This window comes from Alnus glutinosa, chromosome 8 (genome assembly GCF_958979055.1).
Source record: "Alnus glutinosa chromosome 8, dhAlnGlut1.1, whole genome shotgun sequence".
Classification (NCBI taxonomy): Eukaryota; Viridiplantae; Streptophyta; class Magnoliopsida; order Fagales; family Betulaceae; genus Alnus; species Alnus glutinosa.
The window spans coordinates 26181175-26202340 of record NC_084893.1 but is presented as its reverse complement, the minus strand read 5'-3'; the positions used below and the strand labels follow the sequence as shown (position 1 = coordinate 26202340).

Here is a 21166-nt window from a genome sequence, read left to right as displayed (position 1 = left end):
AAAGAAAAAAAGAAAAGAAAAGAGAGATTTGAACTGGAGAGGATCCTTTGGCAAGGGGTGATGAAGTAACACAAGAATAATAATAATGACATATTTAAGCAAAGCGTTTAACAAACATAAGCAACAGATCTACATCACATCCAATAAACCCCTGCTTTTTTAACCAACCATGTTCCTTTTCCGGGCAAACAAGACATTTTAACCACCCCCGAAATAGCCAAAAAAAACAAAAGCAGACCTCAAAAATATTAAAATTTACCTTAATCCACACTCCCCCTATTGGTCATATCCCCGTACCTTCGATCCCAAAGCAGCCTCTGTATCTCATCAGCTTGGACTTGATTTGTCCCTTCTTAGAGCATTCACATTGGGTTAGCTGAAACTTACTTTTAGCTAAAATAGATAACATAAATGCTAAAAACACACTCCATTGAATTATCTATCCTAAACCTAAAGTAGAGTTTTGATAGATTTGTGAATAGTGCAACTCTACATGTGGAGTTGCACTATTCACCAATCTATCCATTATTTTATTGTTTCCTACATACAAAAAAGTGAAAAAAGTAAAATGACCAAAAGTAGAAAAGAGATAAAAAGAATAAAAAAAGAGTAAAAAAAGAATATAGAGTTAAGAATAGATAATCAGATGTATGATGCATTTTAAAACCCATTATCTAAACTAGCAAATACGGGTTTTCGTTAGCTATTCTAGATAAAATTTTACACGATCCGTTGTGAATGCTCTTAGGAGGTAAAGCCTTGGCCTCTGGCTCATCGTCAACCTCTGTGACACCTTGAATTGGATGAAAATAAGGCCACAGACTTGATTCGGTTGTGTCAGTATGCCACTTCAATGTGTTCCACCATCGTGATTCTCCTTCTATTTCTTTTATGTTGCCTGCATTTTGGTCAGTAAGAGGCAGCTTTTTAACAAGATTGCACTTGGACACAAGAACCTGCTCTAGAAGGGGACATGTCTCGTCGTCTCGGCAAAGAGTCTTTAATTGAGGAAGGTTCACCAATTTCAATGTTAGTAGTCTTGGAACAACAGCGATATATTGCATGGAATGACGATAACTAAAGAGCTCACCTAACATGGCACAGTGCCGTACCTCGATTACTTCTAGGTTTGGCAGGTCATGAATGAAGTCACCACAGGAAAGAAGATATTTCATTTCAGAACACAGCTGCACTTGTATTAATTTTAGTCTACGAAATCTCAAACCCAGATGGCCAAGCAATTGTGAAATGCTTTCTCCGTATTCCATGTGTACGAGATGAAGTTCCTCTAGGTTTGGTAGTAGATCATACTGGGCAGCACATCCTCCTCCCCATGCACTGCCGCTACAGCTCTGAATAGTAAGAGATTTTAAACTGGCAAAGCAGCCAACTCTGTTAATGACCCAGTCTTCTAGCATATCACTCAGCCCCAAACAACTATCTAAGTTGAAACTTGCATGACTCAACAATGGCCCAATCCGTTCTTCTAAACGAAGATCAACATTGTTGATGGACACAGTCCTTTTTTCATGTCTAGTGGGTAAGAATTTATCCGTTGGGCCAACAGAAAAGTGGAATTGTCTTAATCTATCTATCCAGGAAAGATCTTCGTTGCTGAAATATGGGATTCTCTCAAATTTGATGTAGAGGACACGTAATTGCTCAAGGCATTTTAGCTCTTCAAAACATGCCATTTCCTGTTGTACGTCGCTCTTCACACTGAAATAGTAACGACTGTGCGTCAGATCCAGAACCTCTAAACAAGACAACCGAGATATAATTCCAGCTTGAATGGTTTGTAGGGAGTGAGTGGAGGATAGGTTCAGTTGCTTCAAGGTGCTCAAGTTTTCCATCCCTCTTGGCAATTCTCTGATACGAGTGACAGAGAGGTCAAGCATTTGAAGCCTACTAAGCCCTTCTAGTGAAGGTAATTCTTCAAGATGGGAGCAACCCCCTAAAAGAAGAGCACGAAGTTCACCAAGTTGAAGTAGAGAAAGAGGCATTGAGCGGATGCTGGTTCCACTCATATTCAGGACCCTGAGTGCTTTAAATCCTTGCAAAAATCTCTCTGGAACTCTATCAAGGGGAACATTACCTTGTAGTAGCAATGTGGATGCCTTTGAACATTGTACCACAAAATCTGGCAGTGTTATTATCTTGTTATACATGAATGAAACTCTTTTGAGAGAATTTGATAACTCACCAACTGGCATCATGCTCAAGCCCATCCTTGAACGAACAAGGGAGTTACATCCATCCTCAGACGAAGATGCAATCCATATAGCAACATCACGAACAACGTCATGCATCTTTACAGTGTCCTCACGGGCGCCATTTTCCAACAAACAAGAATCCTTTAGATTTTCAATCAAATCAATTACTCTATTGAATGAATTTTCATAGTTTTCTTGCTCATCTAGCAAACCTTCTGCCAGCCAGCACTGTGCGAGTTCACTTATTGCAATTGAGAAGTCCTCGGGAAACAAAGAGCAATACAGGAAACAATATTTTCTTTTTTCACCTTCTAATGAGTCGTAACTCAACTTCAATGGCTTATAGATCATTTCTGTGATGTGTGATGGACAAGACACTGATCTTTGCAATTCATTTAAGGCATGCTTCCACAGTTCGACCTTCGTCTTTTCTCTCATAGCAGCTCCCATGGTGACGAGGGCCAAAGGCAATCCGCAACATTCTCTAACAATTGCTTCTGCAAATGGTCTAATGTGTTCTGAACTAGCCACCTCCCTTGCATTTCTACTAAACAATTGCCACGATTCTTCATCATTTAAAACATCAACTTTAACTTGAACATCAGTGCTCATGTGCCTACAAACATCGAACGATCGAGTTGTCAATATGATCTTTGAACCCTTATGGTCTTCAGGCTGTGGGATACCCAAACTGTGCAAATCAATTTTCTGCCAGACATCATCTAGAATGAGCAGAAATTTTTCCTCCTTCTTAAGTCTTTCATTAATTCGATTAGCCAATATCTGCATATCTTCTTCCTTTTTTGTTTCCAATTTCAATCTTTGAGCTATTTGTGTCCGGAGTTTTTTCATGTCCAAATTCCGGGAAATAGTAACCCATAAGACGATGCCGAAAGGCTGCATTGAAGTACTCTTGAGTCTATTGTTCAAGGTTCTTACCAATGTAGTCTTGCCCACTCCTCCCATCCCCCAAATACCAATCCTCTGGATTTTATTGTCAAACAATTGCTGCATAGTATCGTCTAAATTTTTTTTTGCTGTTGTTTGATCTTGAATTGAAGGTCCAGCAATAAGCTCCACTGATATGGGTGCTGAATAACCGACAGTCACATCACCAATATAGGAATTTCCAGCTTTTGCAAACCTTTCTATCTCTTTGAGCTTTTTTGCCACTTTCCTCCTTATTCCATACTGCTTGCAGCAATTTGCGGAACGTCTAGAAAGCCTTACTTCTTGAGGAATCTGTTCGACTTTAAGCAGAAGCCCTTCAACCTCCTTAAGCCACTTTGTAACTAGAGGTTTCACTCCTTTTCCTTCTTTCTCAGCTAATTCTGTTTGCCTTTTCAATTCATCTTTGACAGCCAAGAGGCCTTCCTTCTCCTTGTCCAAAATGTCAAGGTTTGATTGGAATTTGACAGTGTAGTTGATCATAGAATAGATAGAGCCACAGAGAAGCCGGCCAGTTGCTACCACTGCTCCACCAACAACCGAAGCCACCACTTCCATGCCTACTGTTTTGCTATGTGAGATGCCACAAGCTCAAAAAAATTCACAGCCAAAGAACTGCATATATAAGAACACAAAGTTTTAGTTAAAAAAAAAAAAAAAAAAAATTCTGGGAATATTATATTTACTCTTTGAGTAAATGCGCCATTTCAATCAAGTCCCTCGTTTCTAAACTTTAAGTTTAAATCCTTAATTTTTTTTTCTCAGAGTTTCAATTAACTCATTTCCTGTACATGTTTTCGTCCAATTTAATAATGCTAGTTAATTCATGTCAACACTTTCGCCATATCATGATACGAACAGATAATCTAGGTTCTTATAAAAAACCTGAATCTCTCGAGTCTCAACATTGTTGATTTTGATTAATTCTTCTATACCCATCATTGATTTCAATCTTTCTTAAATAAAGATTACAATATACTTACATAGACTAGGACTATGCACGGCAAGAAAGACTCTTACATAAAAAGTCGAGTAATTCCACATGTATATTAAGTGTCAATAAAAAAAATGAGGTAACTTTTAAAATCACCAATGGGCGTGTGCTTGGTCAAATAATGATTTTGATCAAATTGTAATTTTAAAAGCCATTTCATTTTTTGATAGAACACTTGATAGACACTTAATATACATGTAGAATTACTCTAAAAAGTCACCCACAACATAGGTTATATTTTCCCTACACTTAAGAACACTACAATGCAAACTGTAGCTTTTCGATGCTTTATTTTAATCAATCAGAGGAATGCTAGAGCTCTTTTTAGTGTTCTTCTGGTGTCCATCTAGAAGGATATAAACGTAATAAAAAAAATTTAAAAATTGCATCCATGTCATTTAGAAGAACATAAATATAATTTTTTTTTTATTATATTTATGTCCTTCCAGATAAACATCATAAGAATACTAGAAAGAACTAATATAACAAAAAAAAATTAAAAAATTACATTCATGACATCCAGAAAGACATAGATGTAATTTATTTTTATTAAATTTATGTAATTTCAGATAGATACCAGAAGAACACTAAAAAAAACTCTGACATCATAAAACTACGAGGTTTTATGATATGATATGGCCATTTTTTGAGCGATGCAATGGCGGCTGTAGGGAGTGGGACGAGAGCTCAGCAGTATCTGGGTTTGGATGAAGAGAAGGGGAAGGGCTTGGTTGGTTTTTGATTTATGCTCAGATTCTGAAATGTATTTCACTCTGTTTGGTTGCTAGGAAAGTGTGGGAAAAGAAAAGAAATGGGAATTTATACATTTTCTTTTCTTCCACTGCTTCAGAAACCCAACCAAATGTTCAAGATTTTTTTGTTTATAAGCTATGAGGCAATCCAATACGCCATAATAATTTCTTTGTTACCCATTGAAGAGATTAGCGATCTTGGAAAGGCAGGGGGTTCCATTCAGGCTGTCGAAGGAGTCTCGTGCTGGTTGAGTATTGGTTATAGAGAGGGCTACAATATTGCAACTCCTATATGGCTATATGGAACTAACCACTACCACACATTAACTCGACAAACCCAATTACCCAAATGAAGACAAACATTACTTTTTTTTTTTTTTTTTTTGAAAAAAAGACAAACAATTACTACTCACAAAGGCAGAGATTTTATTTTTAAATAAGACAAAAATGTCTTTATAAATTTGAAAAAAAAAACTAAAAACAAATTTTAAAAAAAAAATTAAAGAAAAGACGATTTTTTTAAAAAAGAATGAAAATTTAAAAAAGAAAAAGAAAAAGAAACTGTTTTAAAAACAAAATTAAAAAAAAAAACGAAAAAAAAAAATGGAAAGCCAGTTTTTATTTTATTTTTTTTGTTTATTTTTTGATTTTTTGTACAAATTTTTGTTATTTTATATTTTTTAATTTTTTTTTTTTTTAAAAAAAAACATGGTGGCTTTGGTGCTTGCGCCAAGCCAGCATGTAGCTTCGCCCAAATATATATAGGCTTTGCTTATGCGTGATCTTAGCTTTCATCAAACTAAAAACTATAAAGTCAAACATATATGAAGAGAAATCAAGGAAAACCAGAAAGCTATGAACAAAAAGCTCAGGAGGAAATCAAACAAAAAATATATATCAAGGTGCCGATCGAGTACCTCTCGATATCAGGGGGGTGGGGGGGGACTGTGTTGGAGCCGATCAGCAAGCGAGAGTGGGTCGGGTGGAAGAGATGGAGGCAGAGGAAAAAGTGAGAAACCCGGCCTACAGAAAATGAAAAATGTAGACATATGAGATTATGACCAAAGAATGTAATTATGTATAGCCGTATGTGCATGTTCGTTAAGAGATTTACCCACCCCCTTTTTTTTTTTTTGGGTTAAGCCAACTCTTACTTCAGACAATATAAATTAAAGCATGTAGTTACTATTGCTATCCAAAGCACATCTGCCAGTGAAGAATGGTCCAGGAGGATGGACCTTAAAATTCCACTGAGAACAAATATTACGCTTCGTTACTATTATTTTATTATAAAAAAAAAAAAAAGGAGTTTTTTCTTTCCCCTCTCTATCCCCTAGCATAAATAATATTTTTATCTGATTCCTCTATAATTTATTTGAAAGAATATTTAAATAGTATAGAAAATGATAAAGATTACTAGAAACCCATACTTATCTTCCATCTTATTATCATTCGGTTCTAATCCTATTATTGTTATTTATTTATTTATTTTTCTGACCGTGAATAGATAACCCCAAATGTCTCCTTCAATCATTATTGTTGGCCGTGTGGTTTTATAATTGATACACGTGTTTTGGACTCGATACTTGAGGACCCATTGGGTTATTAGCCGTGTAATTTAGGATTTTGTTCGGTGTGTGTGAGGTCATGCTGTGTGTTCTCATCCTGTGGATTTATATTTTACATCAGCTAAGTACTTGCCGGGTCCTTCTCAAGGATTGGTTTGTTTAGCTACGTAAGGCTATCTCCAGCCTTTAATTTAGTCAAAAAGTCCAATTTAATTATTTTTGACTTTTTTTCTTCTTCAACAGATTAGCTACTATAATCATTTTTTTTTCTTAACAATGAACAGTAAATAGTCAACAATGGCTATTCACTGTTCAACACTATAATCTTTTTTTATTAATATTTTCTCAATCTCCCACTCTCCCTCTTCGTCCCTCCCAGTCCTAATGCCCAACGAAATCCTCCGCCCCTCTCGGTCAACACCACTAACCCCTTCCCTCTCCTTCACAGCCGCTGCCATTCTTTCCTCCATTCCCACCAATGTCGTCATTCTCACCCAAGACCTCGCCGATGAGCTTGTCCTCATCGACGCAAAGACCGACAAGCTTCGGGGCGAGACGCTCGACCTCCAGCACGCTATTGCCTTCCTCCCCCACACCAAAATCCATGCCTCCGTCGACTACGCTGTCACTGTCGGATCCGATCTCTGCATCGTCACTGCCGGGGCCCGCCAGATCCTCGACTCGTCCAGGTTTTGGTTCCTCGTCGCAGATCATCTAGACACTCGCCGATCCTCATCGCCGATCCTCATCAGCTCAAGAAATGAGACGGGTTGGGGTTGGGGTTGGGGGAGACCGGAGAGTGAGAGGGAGAAGTGAAAAATAAAAAAATAAAGAAAGAAAAAGATTAAAAAACAATAATTTTAAGAAAATGAAGAGTGGAATAGAGATTATTGTCAGAGTGTTTTTAAGATAGCCAGTGGTTAAAGTAGAAATTTATACTTTTTGAGTAGCTATTTTAACTCCAACTGCTAAAGATGGCCTAAGAGTTAGACGGATTTAGCTTTTGCTGGTTCGTCTGACAACTTTTCCCTATATGAGTAAGGAGTTACACTAGCAATGATTATAGCCACGCTCCCTCTTGGCACCGTTGGAAACCATTTGAGTGGTGTCAACAAGAGGGATTCAGTTGTTTGTTAATTGGTTACAGCTGCCATTTTACATTTAATACTTATTCTAGTCTGCATTATGTTGATGTTAGTGTATGTGCTTGCTTTTGAAGCTTTTGTTGTATTATTATTGAAGGTTAGTTTAAATAGCAAGAAAATAATTCTTGCTGGGTAAAGGAGCATCTAAGAAATCACTAATGAGTTTATTTGAAGCTAAATGTTTTGTTTCACATTTTTTGGTTTTCAGTGCTGGGATAGTCTGTGTGCTCGGTTTGGTTAATGGGAACTGGGGAATTGAATCAATAACAACATTTTGTGTCACATTTCCTGCTTATTATGCCGTTATTTAAGGTATCATTAACATAGAACATTACCTAAAATTGGGAAAGATAGTTTCTAATCAGTTTGGACCACCATTACTTAGAACTTAATCAGATTGTTTACTTATTTTGCCATTTGATTGATTTTTTTGCAAGAAATGACTTGCATTGAAACACAATCAGCCTTTTAAATGAGGACAGGTACTCATGACTTGCTGCTTGCCTGGAAGTTGAGTGCAATTAAATATGCAGACTTCAACTTCTACAAAGGAAACTTGGTCATCTGTATACTTTTGGTGTACGAGGGCTTTGCTTCTTTTTTTTTTTCCCCAATAAATTATTATTCATAAAAAAAAAAAGGAAACTTAATTGGTCATGAAGTGCTGGAGTTGCTGTAAAGTATTTATAGAAGGAGATGATCTATGTTGTTCCTATTTGTTCTGACGGAGAGTCTTCACAAAATAGCTAATAAAAGATCCCGTGGGGGGCAAACTTTTATCGTGTTATCATAAATCGAGGGAAAAACAATTATAGAAGCCCATTAATGGAGACTTGTTTAAAACAGGACTGGCAAAAAATAATTTGAAATGCTCATGAAAGTGGAACTTATATTGTGTTATCATAAATCGAGGGAAAAACAATTATAGATGCCCATTAATGGAGATCAACTTGTTTTATACAGTACTGAGAAAAAATAATTTGAAATGCTCATGAAAGTAGTTCTATAAATTACAAGACATTTGCACCTAACTACATAATTACATGAGGTCAGATGTACTTGAATCTGGACATGCAGAGTGTGAGTAAGGTGTTATTATGCTATATAATAGGTGTTTTGGTTTTTTTTTTTTTTGTTTGTTTAAAAAAATTTTAAATTATACTCATGATAAAAAAATGTTTAAATTATGTATAGCTATTTGGTTGGAAATTTTTGGTCTAATATTTATTTCTTATAATTTCACATTGATGGTGGACAATATTGTTCATGATATGGTTGAATGTTATCTTGCAGTGATGTGGAATAGTCATGCTTCTCTAATTTCTTCTTTATTGTCTTTCTCCATATGTTTATATATTTCGGTGAGGTGTTAGTCATGCGGTTTCAATACGTATGACTCCTCCCATAATTGGTTTTTTGGCTTCTTTACAGTAAGAGCTACAAATGAAGCTAACTGGTTTCATATTTTTCATGTAAACAATTTATAGGTGAACTGGGCCCGGTTTGAAAAGTTAGAGGATGAGGGAGATGTCATCCGGCAAGTTCTCCTGCTAGCTTACCGGTCTGGTTTCCAGGTTTGGGATGTTGAGGATGCAGATAATGTCCGCGACCTAGTTTCCAGACATGACGGTCCTGTTTCATTTATGCAAATGCTGCCTAAACCAATAGCATCAAAGAGATCGCAAGGCATGTTTGCGGACAGCCACCCACTGCTGGTAGTTTGTGCTGATGGGTCCTTTCCCATAGGTAGTAACATTCAGGATGGTTCAGCCACTTCTTGCAATGGGAGCATCTCAAACGGCCATGATCCAGTGAATGGCAGTTTTTTGCCTACTTCTATTCGGTTTTATTCCTTGAGATCTGAGTCTTATGTTCACGTGCTAAAGTTCAGATCAGTTGTTTACTCTGTAAGGTGCAGTTCCCGAGTTGTCGCTATTTCTCAATCAGCTCAGGTATATTTGGTCATGTATTTTCCAAGCACCCTTTTCTTCTGCCTAATCGAAGTGTGAATAATTAAATGTAATAAATTGCAGATACACTGCTTTGATGCCACAACATTAGAGAGGGAATATACCATTCTTACAAATCCAATAGTTACGGGGTATCCTGGTTCTGGAGGCATAGGATATGGACCTCTTGCGGTGGGTCCCCGATGGCTTGCTTATAGTGGTAGTCCAGTTGTAGTCTCAAATCACAACATTTAATGCCTTCTGCAAGCTTTCCTGGTTTTCCTTCAAATGGGAGCTTTGTGGCTCACTATGCGAAAGAATCAAGCAAGCAACTTGCTGTTGGGATTGTGAACCTAGGAGACATGGGGTATAAGAAGCTCTCCAGGTACTGCTCTGAGCTTCTACCTGATGGTAATACTTCACTGCAATCGGGGAATCCTGGCTGGAAACGCAATGGGACTTTTATTGTCAATTCAAAGGATGCAGAAAATGTTGGAATGGTACATGCTTTTCTCAAGTTCTCTTTTACTTGTTGCTGAAACCACACTTATATGCCTGCTCCTTTTTTCTCTTATGCCTTACTTTTGTAAGTTTGGTCAGAGTTTATATACTTTTACTTTGCTATTGCTTCTTGCTATAGGTCAATGCATTATCTTGCACAATACAAGCTGTACGAGAAATGTCATTATGTTTGACTATCATATGAAGCATTAAAATTTATTTTGAGTCACGAGTTTCATGCTACTGAGCATGGTAGAAATGTATTCGATGCAAGATCATGCTGTTGTGGTATTTACTAATGAAGTTATTTATGAAGTCATACTGGCTCTATCTTTTTGATATCTCATGTATTTTTCCCTCTTTACCTATTGTTTTCTTTTGTTTATCAGGTCATTGTCAGAGATATTGTCAGCAAACTTGTGATTTTCCAGTTCCGGCCACACAAGAGTCCTATTTCAGCATTATGCTTTGACCCTAGCGGCACCCTTTTAGTTACCGCTTCGGTCCAGACACAACATAAATGTTTTCAAAATAATGCCTGGACCCCCCGGAAGCTCTTCTGCTTGTGACACTGGTGCATCTTATGTACATCTTTACAGGCTGCAACGTGGTTTCACAAATGCAGTAAGTGTCGGATAATTGTTTCAAGATTCCTTCTTGAATATGTTATTGTTATTATTGAGCACTTATCTGCTTTTTGGGTAATTGTTTCAGGTCATACAGGATAGCAGTTTCAGTGACGACAGCAACTGGATTATGATTAGTTCATCAAGGCGGACAAGCCATCTCTTTGGTATAAATCCTCTTGGAGGATCAGTAAACTTTCAGTCTGCTGATGCTAATTTTACCACAAAAAATAGTGGTTTGGGCATTATGACTAAGGCAGTGGTTCGTTGGCCACCTAATCAACAGAGCCTTTGTGCAGCTGGTCATCCAGTTACACTTTCCGTTGTTAGCAGAATAAGGAATGGAAATAATGGATGGAGAGGCACTGTAAGTGGTGCTGCAGCTGCTGCAACAGGCAGGAGGATGAGTTCCCTTTCTGGGGCTATCGCTTCATCTTTCCCCAATTGTAGAGGCAATGCTTTATATGCGGATTGCCACTCTTCGAAGGCAAAGTATCACCTTTTGGTCTTTTCTCCTTCTGGTTGTATGATACAATATGTGTTGCGAACATCGACTTTTCTAGATCCAACGGTTCTGGTGTCTGGATTAAGCACCGCTCCTGATTCAGCTTCAGAAAGTGATGCAAGATTAGTTGTTGAGGCTATCGAGAAGTGGAATATCTGTCAGAAACAAAACCGAAGAGAGAGAGAAGATAATATTGACATATATGGTGAGAATGGAAATTCAGACAGCAATAAAATATATCCTAGAGGAGTGAAAAAGGGAAATAGCATCTATCCTGAAGCTGGAGGTACATTCATGAAAGCAAAGATCAGTCCTGAGGAGAAACATCATTTATATATATCAGAAGCTGAACTACAGATGCATCAAGCTCGGACTCCGTTGTGGGCAAAACCTGAGGTATATATATGTTCTGTTGGAATGAAATATGTGTTTTATGCTAATTATGATGCATTTTCTTTGATACTTGAAATGTCCCTTGTTCTTGTTCATTTGCTTGCAGATTTACTTTCAGTCGATGATGGTGGAAGCCACAAAAATGGATGAAACAAATGCTTCTTGGGGAGAAATCGAAATCGAAAGAATTCCAGCTCGCATGATTGAAGCAAGGTCAAAAGGCTTGGTTCCAGTTTTTGACAATCTTTCGATTCCCAAAATCCAACAAACAAGGTGAACTAAGTTTTTGAGTCCATTTATTTTACTTATTTCTGGCGATGCAACTGTTGCTTAAATAACAGTATTTTCTGCCATTATGTTTTTGGATTATGGATATCTGTTTCTTTATTTTATCTTACTGAAGAACACTATCGTAGATAAAGCTTGAGATCTGTTGATTATATGCTTTGTTTGATGTGCCACTGAGCTGTAGCTGAAATAGTACCACTTCCTCTTATCAGAATGGATGGAGTTCGAGGTTTGTGGGTTTAAGATCTAGTGGATAGTCTGGATGGGTTTGCAACTCATCAATCAAATAAAATTATATGTTTTGCTTAATGTGCGTCAGTAATGACTCCTACTTTTTCCACTTGTATATTGTCTTCTTTGTGTATAACAGTGAGGGTCTTATTGTGTAGTACTATTTCACTCGTCATTCAGGAACCCTGCTCTAGATAGCAATATCAATGGGAAACTTCAGCATCAGAGGTCTGGGCTGTCTGCTAACAGGAGGCTCTCTTTTGGGAGCAGCTCTGGCTCTCTTGACTCTATGACTGATGCTGGTGCTCCAGTGGTAGAATTTCACAATGGCGTTGAAGAAACTGAATCGGATGGTTCTCAGATGCCAGTAGAAACCAAGGGCTTTGTATATAATAATGACAGCCCAAAAACAAAGACTCGGCTTGAGATTGTAAATAATAGAGAGAGCTTAAAAATGGAGCCTCAACTCAAGTTTGTAAATTGTAACAAAACAGGCCCGAAAATGGAGAATCATTTTGAAGACGAAGGTGGTGAGTTTGATTAGAGGTATGTTTCTTTACTGGTTTAAATCGGTTACTCACACTGAATGAAACAGTTATGTATTTACTCTATTAGTAAGCACTTTAGAAAGTGATACTTTAGCTGTTTGAAACATAAATATTTGTGTTTGTATGCTATTGGCTATGTTAGTACAAGAATGCTATTTGCACACTTTGGTATACACATGCTTTTCACACTTGACCTTTAGATTTTCATCTCAAATTAAAACAGAGATCACCTTTCCTAGAATTTCCAAACAGTGATCTCTTTTTATTGTGTCACTCAAGGTCTGTAATTCAGGCGGATGGGAGGATTTCTCATGTCAGCTTGTTCTGTAATGACTTAGTATTTAGTTTCTGCCAAATGAAGCTCTCATTGTTAAGACACTGACACTTATTTACCTGACAGGGGTGGGTATACATAGTAGCCTTACCTTGGAGGAACTCTTTTTTCTGACTCAGTATATAGTTACTGTCAAATGAAGCTCGCATGTTATAAGATTCTCGTGCTTATTTATATTGGGACTCTTTTTCTCCTCACTGTTCTGTTCTTTGTAAGTACTTGAATTTAATTGAACTTCTTCATGCAGTGACTTCCTGTGCCATGTTATCTTGTTGGTCACCACTCTGTGGACATTAGGACACTGTAGATGCAGACTTGTTATTGCCTGTGGCAATGCTTATTTTTGGACATAGTTTGGTCTGAATTTGAGGCATAAGCCAAATATATACGTAGTAGATGGCCTTGTCGGCCTGGATTGTCCTGTATCTCTTGATCCTTTTATTTTTGAGCCATTATTTAGGGCCTTTGAGAGATGGGGAGAGGTTAAGAAACCAATCAGCATTTCATGAGTGTAGTGCATTTGCAAATATTTTGTTTTCATTCTAGATCCTTTTTGTAATTTTCTTTGGTCATATTTGGATTAATGTCCTTTCTTTTTCCTCAGGTGTGTAGGTATTCTTTCATTCTCCTGTGGGGTTCATTAACAGTTTTAATATAGTGGGTGGAAATTTAGAAAATAGTGTGATGCAGAATTGTCAATACTATGCTGTTGGGGTTTCATCTACTGTTGACTTTGTAAATAACAAACTATATATTTTCAATAATCAGTTATGATATGTAAATAATAGATCATGTAATAACTCTTTCTCACTGTTTCTTTATTCTATTAATTCAAATTTGTTCTACTACAACTCTTGCCATTTTGTTGAGACAAAATGCCAGAGTAATTGATTGTTGTGGATTCATATTTCGTTTCTGCAATAATTGTTTTTGTCGATTTCTTCCCGTTCTGACATGGTGTATCAAGGGAAAAAGGTTTGCTGCTACTTGGATTTAGGCAAAGTGCAAAAGTAGTCATCAATTGTGCAAAAGTATCAATTGTTTGATTAACTGCTGGAATATTTAGCAAGCATTTATTTGATTCTACTTGGTGAACTGCATCCATTTGGATGAATGGTTCTTTGTAGCTGTACTTGTGATAGCTATGGCAGGGTGAAATCCTTCTCTTTGAACCGTTTGCTTAAGATTAGTTTTTGACGCCGTTTAAGGGGTAGGGGAACATCTCTTTTCAACCTAAATCCATCTCTGAAAGTGTACTCCTTAAACCCATTTCGACCAACGCAGCTTCTCCTTCCTGGGTACCTCAAATTTTGCAAGAGTGAATGAGAAAACCCACCGCCATTCTCTGAAGCAATCTAATGTAGTATTTGGTCTATGGACAGAATTTGTTCCAACCTAAACTCGAAAAGATTGATATTCTTATTTAATTCTCCAAATTCATAATTTACAGAGGCTTGTGTGTTAGAAAGCTTATTCACGAGGTGAAACTAATAACAGAAACTGTGGATGCTCTAGCAAAAGAAAAGGACGAACTTCAAAAGGTGAAAAACCAGCTAAACCAAGTCATGGAAGAACTCCAGATTGCTTTAGATTGGCTTTTGCTTATACATGATATTAGCTATGCCTCAAATTGGATGAAAATAAAATAAGGCTGCAGACTTGATTTGGTTGTGTCATCACGCCACTGCAATGCGTTCCACCATCCTGATTCTCCTCTTATTTCTTTCATGTTTTCTGCATTTTGGTCAGTAAGAGGCAGCTTCCTAAGAAGATTGCACTCGGACACATAAACTTGCTCTATAAGCAGCCATGTCTCTTGATCTCGGCAAAGAGTCCTTAATTTGGGAAGGCGCTCCAATTCCAATATCCGTAGGTTTGGAACAACAGGATCTGGATGGATATTTTGCATGGAATAATAAGTAAAGAGCTCACCTAATCTAGGACAGTACCGTACCTTGATTACTTCTAGGTTTGGCAGGGCGTGAATGAAGCCACCGCAGGAAAGAAGATATTTCATTTTATAACACTGCTGCACTTGTATTAATTTTAGTCTACGAAATCTCAGACCCAGATGGCCAAGCAGTTGTGAAATGCTTTCTCCGTAATTCAGGTCTAGGAGATAAAGTTCCTCTAGGTTTGGTAGTAGATCATACTGGGCAGCACATCCTCCTTGCCATACACTGCCGCTATGGCTCTCAATAGTAAGAGATTTTAAACCAGCAAAGCAGCCAACACTGTTAATGATCATGTCTTCTAGCGCATCACTTAGTCCTAAACAATTACTTAAGTTGAGAGAACTTGCATGACTGAACAATGGCCCAATTCGTTCTTCTAAACAAAGATCAAGACACCGGAGAGACACCGCCCTTTTTTCATGTCTAGTTGCTAGGAAGTTCCCCATTGGGCCAATCGAAAAGTGCAATTGTCTTAATCTATCTATCCAGGAATGTTCTTCGTCGCTGAGATATGGGATTCTCTCCAATCTGATATAGACAGCAAGTAATCGCTCATGGCATTTTAGCTCTTCAAAACATGCCATTTCTTTTTGTGCATCTCTCTTCACACTAAAACAGTAACCACTCTGCGTCAGATCTAGAACCTCTAAACAAGACAACCGAGATATAATTCCAGCTTGAATGGTTTTTAGGCAGTAAGTGCGAGATAGGTTCAGTTGCTTCAAGTTGCTCAAGTTTTCCATCCCTCTTGGCAATTCTCTAATACGAGTGGCAGAGAGGTCAAGCACTTGAAGTCTACTAAGCCCTTCCAATGGGGGTAACTCTTCTAGAAAGAAGCAACCCCCTAAAAGAAGAGCACGTAGTTCACCAAGTTGAAGTAGAGAAGGAGGCAATGAGTGGATGGGGGTTCCACTCATATTGAGGATCCTGAGTGCTTCAAATCCTTGCAAGAATCTCTCAGGAACTCTATCAAGGAGAAGATTACCTTGTAGTAGCAAAGTGGAGGCCTCTGAACATTGTACCACGCAATCTGGCAGCCTTCTTATCTTGTTATTCATGAACGAAACTCTTTTGGGAGAATATGATAACTTGTCAACTGACATCTCGCTCAAGCCAATCCCTGAATGAACAAGGGATTTACATCCATCTTCAGACGACGCAATCCATATAGCAACATCACGAACAACGTCATGCATCTTTACAGTGTCCTCACGAGCACCTTCTTCCAACAAACAAGAATCCTTCAGATTTTCAATCAAAACAATTACTCTATTGAATGAATCCTCATAGTTTTCTTCCTCAACTAGCAAACCTTCTGCGAGCCAGCACTGTGCGAGTTCACTTATTGCAATCGAGAAATCCTCGGGAAACAAAGAGCAATATAGGTAACAGTATTTTATTTTTTCATCTTCTAATGAGTCATAACTCCACTTCAATGGATTATAGATCTTATACTCGATGTGTGGTGGACAAGACACTGGTCTTTGCAATTCATTTAAGGCATGCTTCCACTGTTCGACCTTTGTCTTTTTTCTCATAGCAGCTCCCATGGTGACGAGGGCCAAAGGCAATCCGCCACATTCTCTAACAATTTCTTTTGCAATTGGTCCAATGTGTTCCAAACTAACCACATTCCCTGCATTTTCACTAAACAATCGCCAAGCTTCGTCATCATTTAAAACTTCCACTCTAACTTCAACATCGGTCATCATGTCCCTACAAACATCCAAAGATCGAGATGTCAATATGATCTTAGAACCATTATGATTTTCAGGTTGTGGGACACCCAACTTGTCTAAATCAATTTTCTCCCAGACATCATCTAGAATGAGCAGAAATTTTTCTTCCTTCTCAAGTCTTTGATAAAGTCGAATAGCCAATCTCTCCAGGCTTTCTCCCATTTTTGTTTCCAAATTCATTCTCTCAGCTATTTGTGTCTGGACCTTTTTCATGTCCAAATTCTTGGAAACAGTAACCCATATGACGATGCCAAAAGGCTGCATTGAAGAAATACTCTTGAGCTTATTGTTCAAGTTTCTTACCAAAGTAGTCTTGCCTACTCCTCCCATTCCCCAAATACCGATCCTCTGGACTCCATCATCAGATAACAAAGTCATAATTTTGTCTAAAGTCTTTGATGCTGTTGTTTGATCTTGAATTGTTGGTCCAGGAATGTGCTCCACTGCTCTGGGTATTGAATGATTCACAGCCACAACACCAGAATGTGAACTCCCAGCTCTTAGGAGGTCTTCTATCTCTTTGAGTTTTTTTGCCACTTCTCTGCTTATTCTATACCGTTTACTGCAATTTAAGGACCGTCGAGAAAGCTTTACCGTTTGAATCTGATTGACTTTAAGCATAAGCTTTTCAACCTCCTCAAGCCACTTTGTAACTGGTGGTCTCAATACTTTTCCTTCTTGCTCAGCTATTTCTGTTTCATTTTTCACTTTATCTTTCACAGCCAAGAGGCCTTTCATCTCCTTTTTCAAAGTGTCAAGGTTTGATTGGAATTTGACTGTGTCCTTGATCATAGAATAAATAGAGCCACAAAGAACCCGGCCAGTTGCTACTACTACTCCACCAACAACCGAAGTCACCACTTCCATTTTGCTATGTGAGATTACACAAGCTTACAAAAGTCACAGCCAAAGAACCGGTGAAGAACACAAAGTGTTAGATAAAAAGAAAAAAAGAAATAATCTTTGAAAAATATTATATTTTGTTAAAGTATTAATTAAATGATTAAATTTATTATTTTCTATCATGTTAAACTTTTAAGTTAATTGATAATTTAACATGGTATCTGAGTCAGAGGTTATGAGTTCGAATCCTGACTCCACAATTAATTCCCGTTTAATTTAAATATTTTACATGTTGGAACTCATTATAATTTAACATATTTTACGTGCTTGATAAATATTTGGTTTCATTTTCTTACACATTTATTGTCCATCTCAGTACAAGGGATGTATAAATCCCTAATTGAATCTAAAGATGTGTTTGGTGGATTAAATCTGTGGGTCCACAAATTTAATAATAGATTTGTACATCTTTTGTACAGAAATAAACAAGAGAATGAAACCAATTATTTATCTTGAATCCATGGGACCACATGTGGGTTTCATAGATTCAATGATAGATTTGCAAAAGAGATGTACAAGAGAATACTGACATCAAACACTTCTCATTTAACTGTAGTCACTCGTTTCTAAATTTTAAATTTAAATCCCTAATAAGTTTTTTCACGAGTTTTAATCAACTACTTTCATGTGGTTTCGTCCAATTTAATAACGCTTGTTAATCCACGTCAATATTTTTGCCACATCACTTTTTAAAAGTAATTTATTTTTAAAAATATTTGGTTTCGTTCTTTTTAGGGAAAAGTATACATAATCCCCTCAAACTATCACCTCATTATCAATGTCCCCCCCAAACTACCAATTGTGTCAATGTCCCCCCCTAAACTACCAAAAACTGTCAATGTCCCCCTAATGACAAAAATACCCTTCATAAAATTATTAAAATAAAATAAAAACTAAAAAAATATTTTAAAAAATATAAAATAACAAAAATTTATACAAAAAAAAAATTAAAAATTAAAAACTGTTTTTTTTTTTTTGTTAAAACAAATTATTTTTGTAAGTTTCAGTTATTTTTTCGTTTGGTTTTTTTTTTTAAAAAAAAAATCATTCTTTTTCGTTTTTTTAATTTAATAAAAAACTGGTTTTTCCTTTTTCTTTTTCGTTTGTTTTTTTTTTTTTAAAAAAAAACTTTCTTTTTCGTTTTTTATTTAATTTGTTTTTTAAAAAATAATTTTTTAGTTTTAGTTTTTTTTTTTTCGAATTTATAAGGACATTTTTGTCTTATTCAAAAAAGTTTAGGGTTATTTTTGTCTTTTTGTTGGTATTAGGGGGGACATTGACATTTTTTAGTAGTTTGAGAGGGGAAATTGACACAATTGGTAGTTTATGTGGTACATTGATAATTGAGTGGTAGTTTGAGGGGGATATGTGTACTTTTCCAAATTTTTTTTTAACACATATATAATCCGAGTTCTAACTTAAAAACGTAATATAATATGTATCACACTAACAATATCAAAGATTCTTACTATTAATCATACTATTAATGTTTTGATAATCAGAATCTAGGTTTTTTTTCTTGCTACTTTTTCCTCTTTACACTTTTTTCCATTTTAAACTACACATCTAAGAATATTTTAAATGTTTTAATTTATATAGATTAAAACTAAAATTATAGTTCTTTTGATAGTAAAATTATCTCATTTCAATTTAGTCACTTGTTCCTAAATTTTAAATTTAAATCCTTAATAAGTTTTTTCACGAGTTTCAATCAACTTCTTCCCTATGCTTTCTCGTATGATAATAACGCTCGTTAATCCATGTCAATATTTTTGCCATATCACTTTTTAAAAGCAATTTATTTTTAGAAGTATTTGGTTTCATTCTCTTTATTGTCTATCTCCGTATAAGAGATGTGCAAATCAACCATTAAATCTATGGGATTACATGTGAGTTCACAGATTCAATGGTAAATTTGTAAAAGAGATATTTAAAGAATCACACCAAAAACATAATTTTTTTAATTTTTTTAATTTTTTTAATTTTTTTAATTTTTTTAAAATATTAATGACAATTGAATAAAATAAATATTTTATTTAAAAAAAATTGGCTTTGCTTATACGGGTGCTTCTTCTATACGGTCATAGCAGAAAATAATGGGTTTATGCCCACCAATAATCAGTCCATACGTCAGCTAAAACCAAAAAGATTGAAATATTGCTGAAGAACCCCACGACCTGCACCGTCAAGTAAGAAAAACCCGTCCGCACAACCATTGCACTGCCCAGGCCGGACCACTAACAACAGAGAGAGATCCGGCGAGGGAAAGAAAGATCCGGCGCTCTCGACCTCGACCCAACCCCGACCTCCTGTGACAGAGAGATCTGGCCGGCGTGCGTGGGTTTCCAGCCAGATCTCTCTTTCTCTCACCTCGACCCAAACCCGACCACCTACGACAAAGAGATATCCGGCTGATGTGCGTGGGTTTCCGGCCGGATCTCTCTTTCTCTCACCCCAACCACCTACGACAGAGAGAGATCCGGCGACACGTACGTGGGTTTTCGACCGTATCTATTTTTCTCTCACCCTGACCACTTGCGACAGAGAGGCCGGATCTCCCTTTCTCTCACCCGACCCAACCCCGACCACCTGCGACAAAGAGAGATCCGACAGGTGTGCGTGGGTTTCTGGCCAGATCTCTTTTTCTCTCACCCCAACCCAACCCAGACCATCTGCGACAGAGAGAGGTCCGGCTGGTGTGCTCATTTTTCTGGCCGAATCTCATTTTAGCATACGTTGAAGAAATCCAGCAGGTGTTTTGATTCTATTTGATTTTTTTTGTTCCAGGCTTACGTGTCAACTTCTTATTGGAAGGCAAAATGCCTAGTTTGTGCCATGACCGGATTGAAGTTATTCCCTTGCTTATACATGATCTTAGCTTTCATCAAACTAAAAACTATAACATCAAACACAAGATCCAAAATATTCATTAATCCTCTCTAAGCAGTAAGCAACGAAATACAACATCTGATCCGAACAAAATTCGAACAAAATCGAAATCAAGGAAAACTAGAAAGCTATGAACAAAAGCTCACGAGAAAATAAAAAAAAAATAAGTATCAAGGTGCCGATCGAGTACCTCTTGATATCAGGGGGGGACTGTGTTGGAGCCGATCAGCAGGCCGAGTGTGTCGGTGGAAGAGATGGAGCAGAGGAAAAAGTGAGAAACCCTAAAGAAAATGAAGGGTTATGTATTGCACGAGCAGGACAGGAGCACATTTATTGAGTTTGGTTTGGGGCCATATCTGGGTCCCGAAACCTCAGCCAAGTCTTCTAGACTTCTTATCCATTTGGCTAAGACGCTTATAAAGGTATTTCCCCAAACATGATTGAACAAATATATCGAAAACGGGCTTTTTTTTTTCCTAATTGAATAGCCATTAATTGGCTATGTTAACTTGTAGTTTCATTGTCTTTTAAGTTTTAGTTCTGTCACTCATGACATTTACAATGCACAGATTTTGCTTTGGTTGTGGGATTTTTTTTTTACTACAGAGGACCCCCAAATATATTAACTGAGAAGATTGCACAGTTGAATTCTGCCACAGATGAGGTTTCCATGTTTTTATTTGTT

General features: G+C 37.0%; 2 protein-coding genes and 1 pseudogene across 4 annotated transcripts; 2 read left to right on the top strand and 1 right to left on the bottom strand.

Moving 5' to 3' along the window:
- Nucleotides 1–607: 607 nt before the first annotated feature.
- Nucleotides 608–20850, bottom strand: LOC133875172 (disease resistance protein At4g27190-like). Of its 3 annotated transcripts, XM_062313203.1 has the most exons (3): nt 20672–20850; nt 1113–3776; nt 759–898 (listed from the first exon to the last, which is right to left on the bottom strand). In XM_062313203.1, the coding sequence occupies exons 2-3, from the start codon at nt 3717–3719 to the stop codon at nt 890–892; spliced, it is 2616 nt and encodes an 871-aa protein (XP_062169187.1). In that variant the 5' UTR covers nt 3720–3776; nt 20672–20850; the 3' UTR covers nt 759–889. The 3 variants fall into 3 exon arrangements, with proteins under 3 accessions (XP_062169185.1, XP_062169187.1, XP_062169186.1); XM_062313201.1 differs by lacking the exon at nt 20672–20850 and adding an exon at nt 5825–5936 and having other exon boundaries at nt 608–3776; XM_062313202.1 differs by lacking the exons at nt 759–898; nt 1113–3776 and adding an exon at nt 14408–17579.
- On the top strand, nt 7532–13842 carry LOC133875037 (autophagy-related protein 18f-like; annotated as a pseudogene).
- LOC133876300 (autophagy-related protein 18f-like) lies at nt 9824–12657 on the top strand. Its single transcript, XM_062314575.1, has 6 exons — nt 9824–10069; nt 10460–10573; nt 10670–10741; nt 10785–11597; nt 11701–11867; nt 12294–12657. The coding sequence occupies exons 1-6, from the start codon at nt 9824–9826 to the stop codon at nt 12655–12657; spliced, it is 1776 nt and encodes a 591-aa protein (XP_062170559.1).
- Nucleotides 20851–21166: the final 316 nt, after the last annotated feature.

Excerpts from the sequence above, each read along its gene's own strand:
- LOC133875172 (XM_062313201.1), bottom strand. The coding sequence starts at position 3,719 with ATGGAAGTGGTGGCTTCGGTTGTTGGTGGAGCAGTGGTAGCAACTGGC.
- LOC133876300 (XM_062314575.1), top strand. The coding sequence starts at position 9,824 with ATGCCTTCTGCAAGCTTTCCTGGTTTTCCTTCAAATGGGAGCTTTGTG. Across the intron at positions 10,742-10,784 it reads TCCTTCTTGAATATGTTATT|GTCATACAGGATAGCAGTTT; the intron begins GTTATTATTGAG and ends TAATTGTTTCAG. Across the intron at positions 11,598-11,700 it reads CGTTGTGGGCAAAACCTGAG|ATTTACTTTCAGTCGATGAT; the intron begins GTATATATATGT and ends ATTTGCTTGCAG.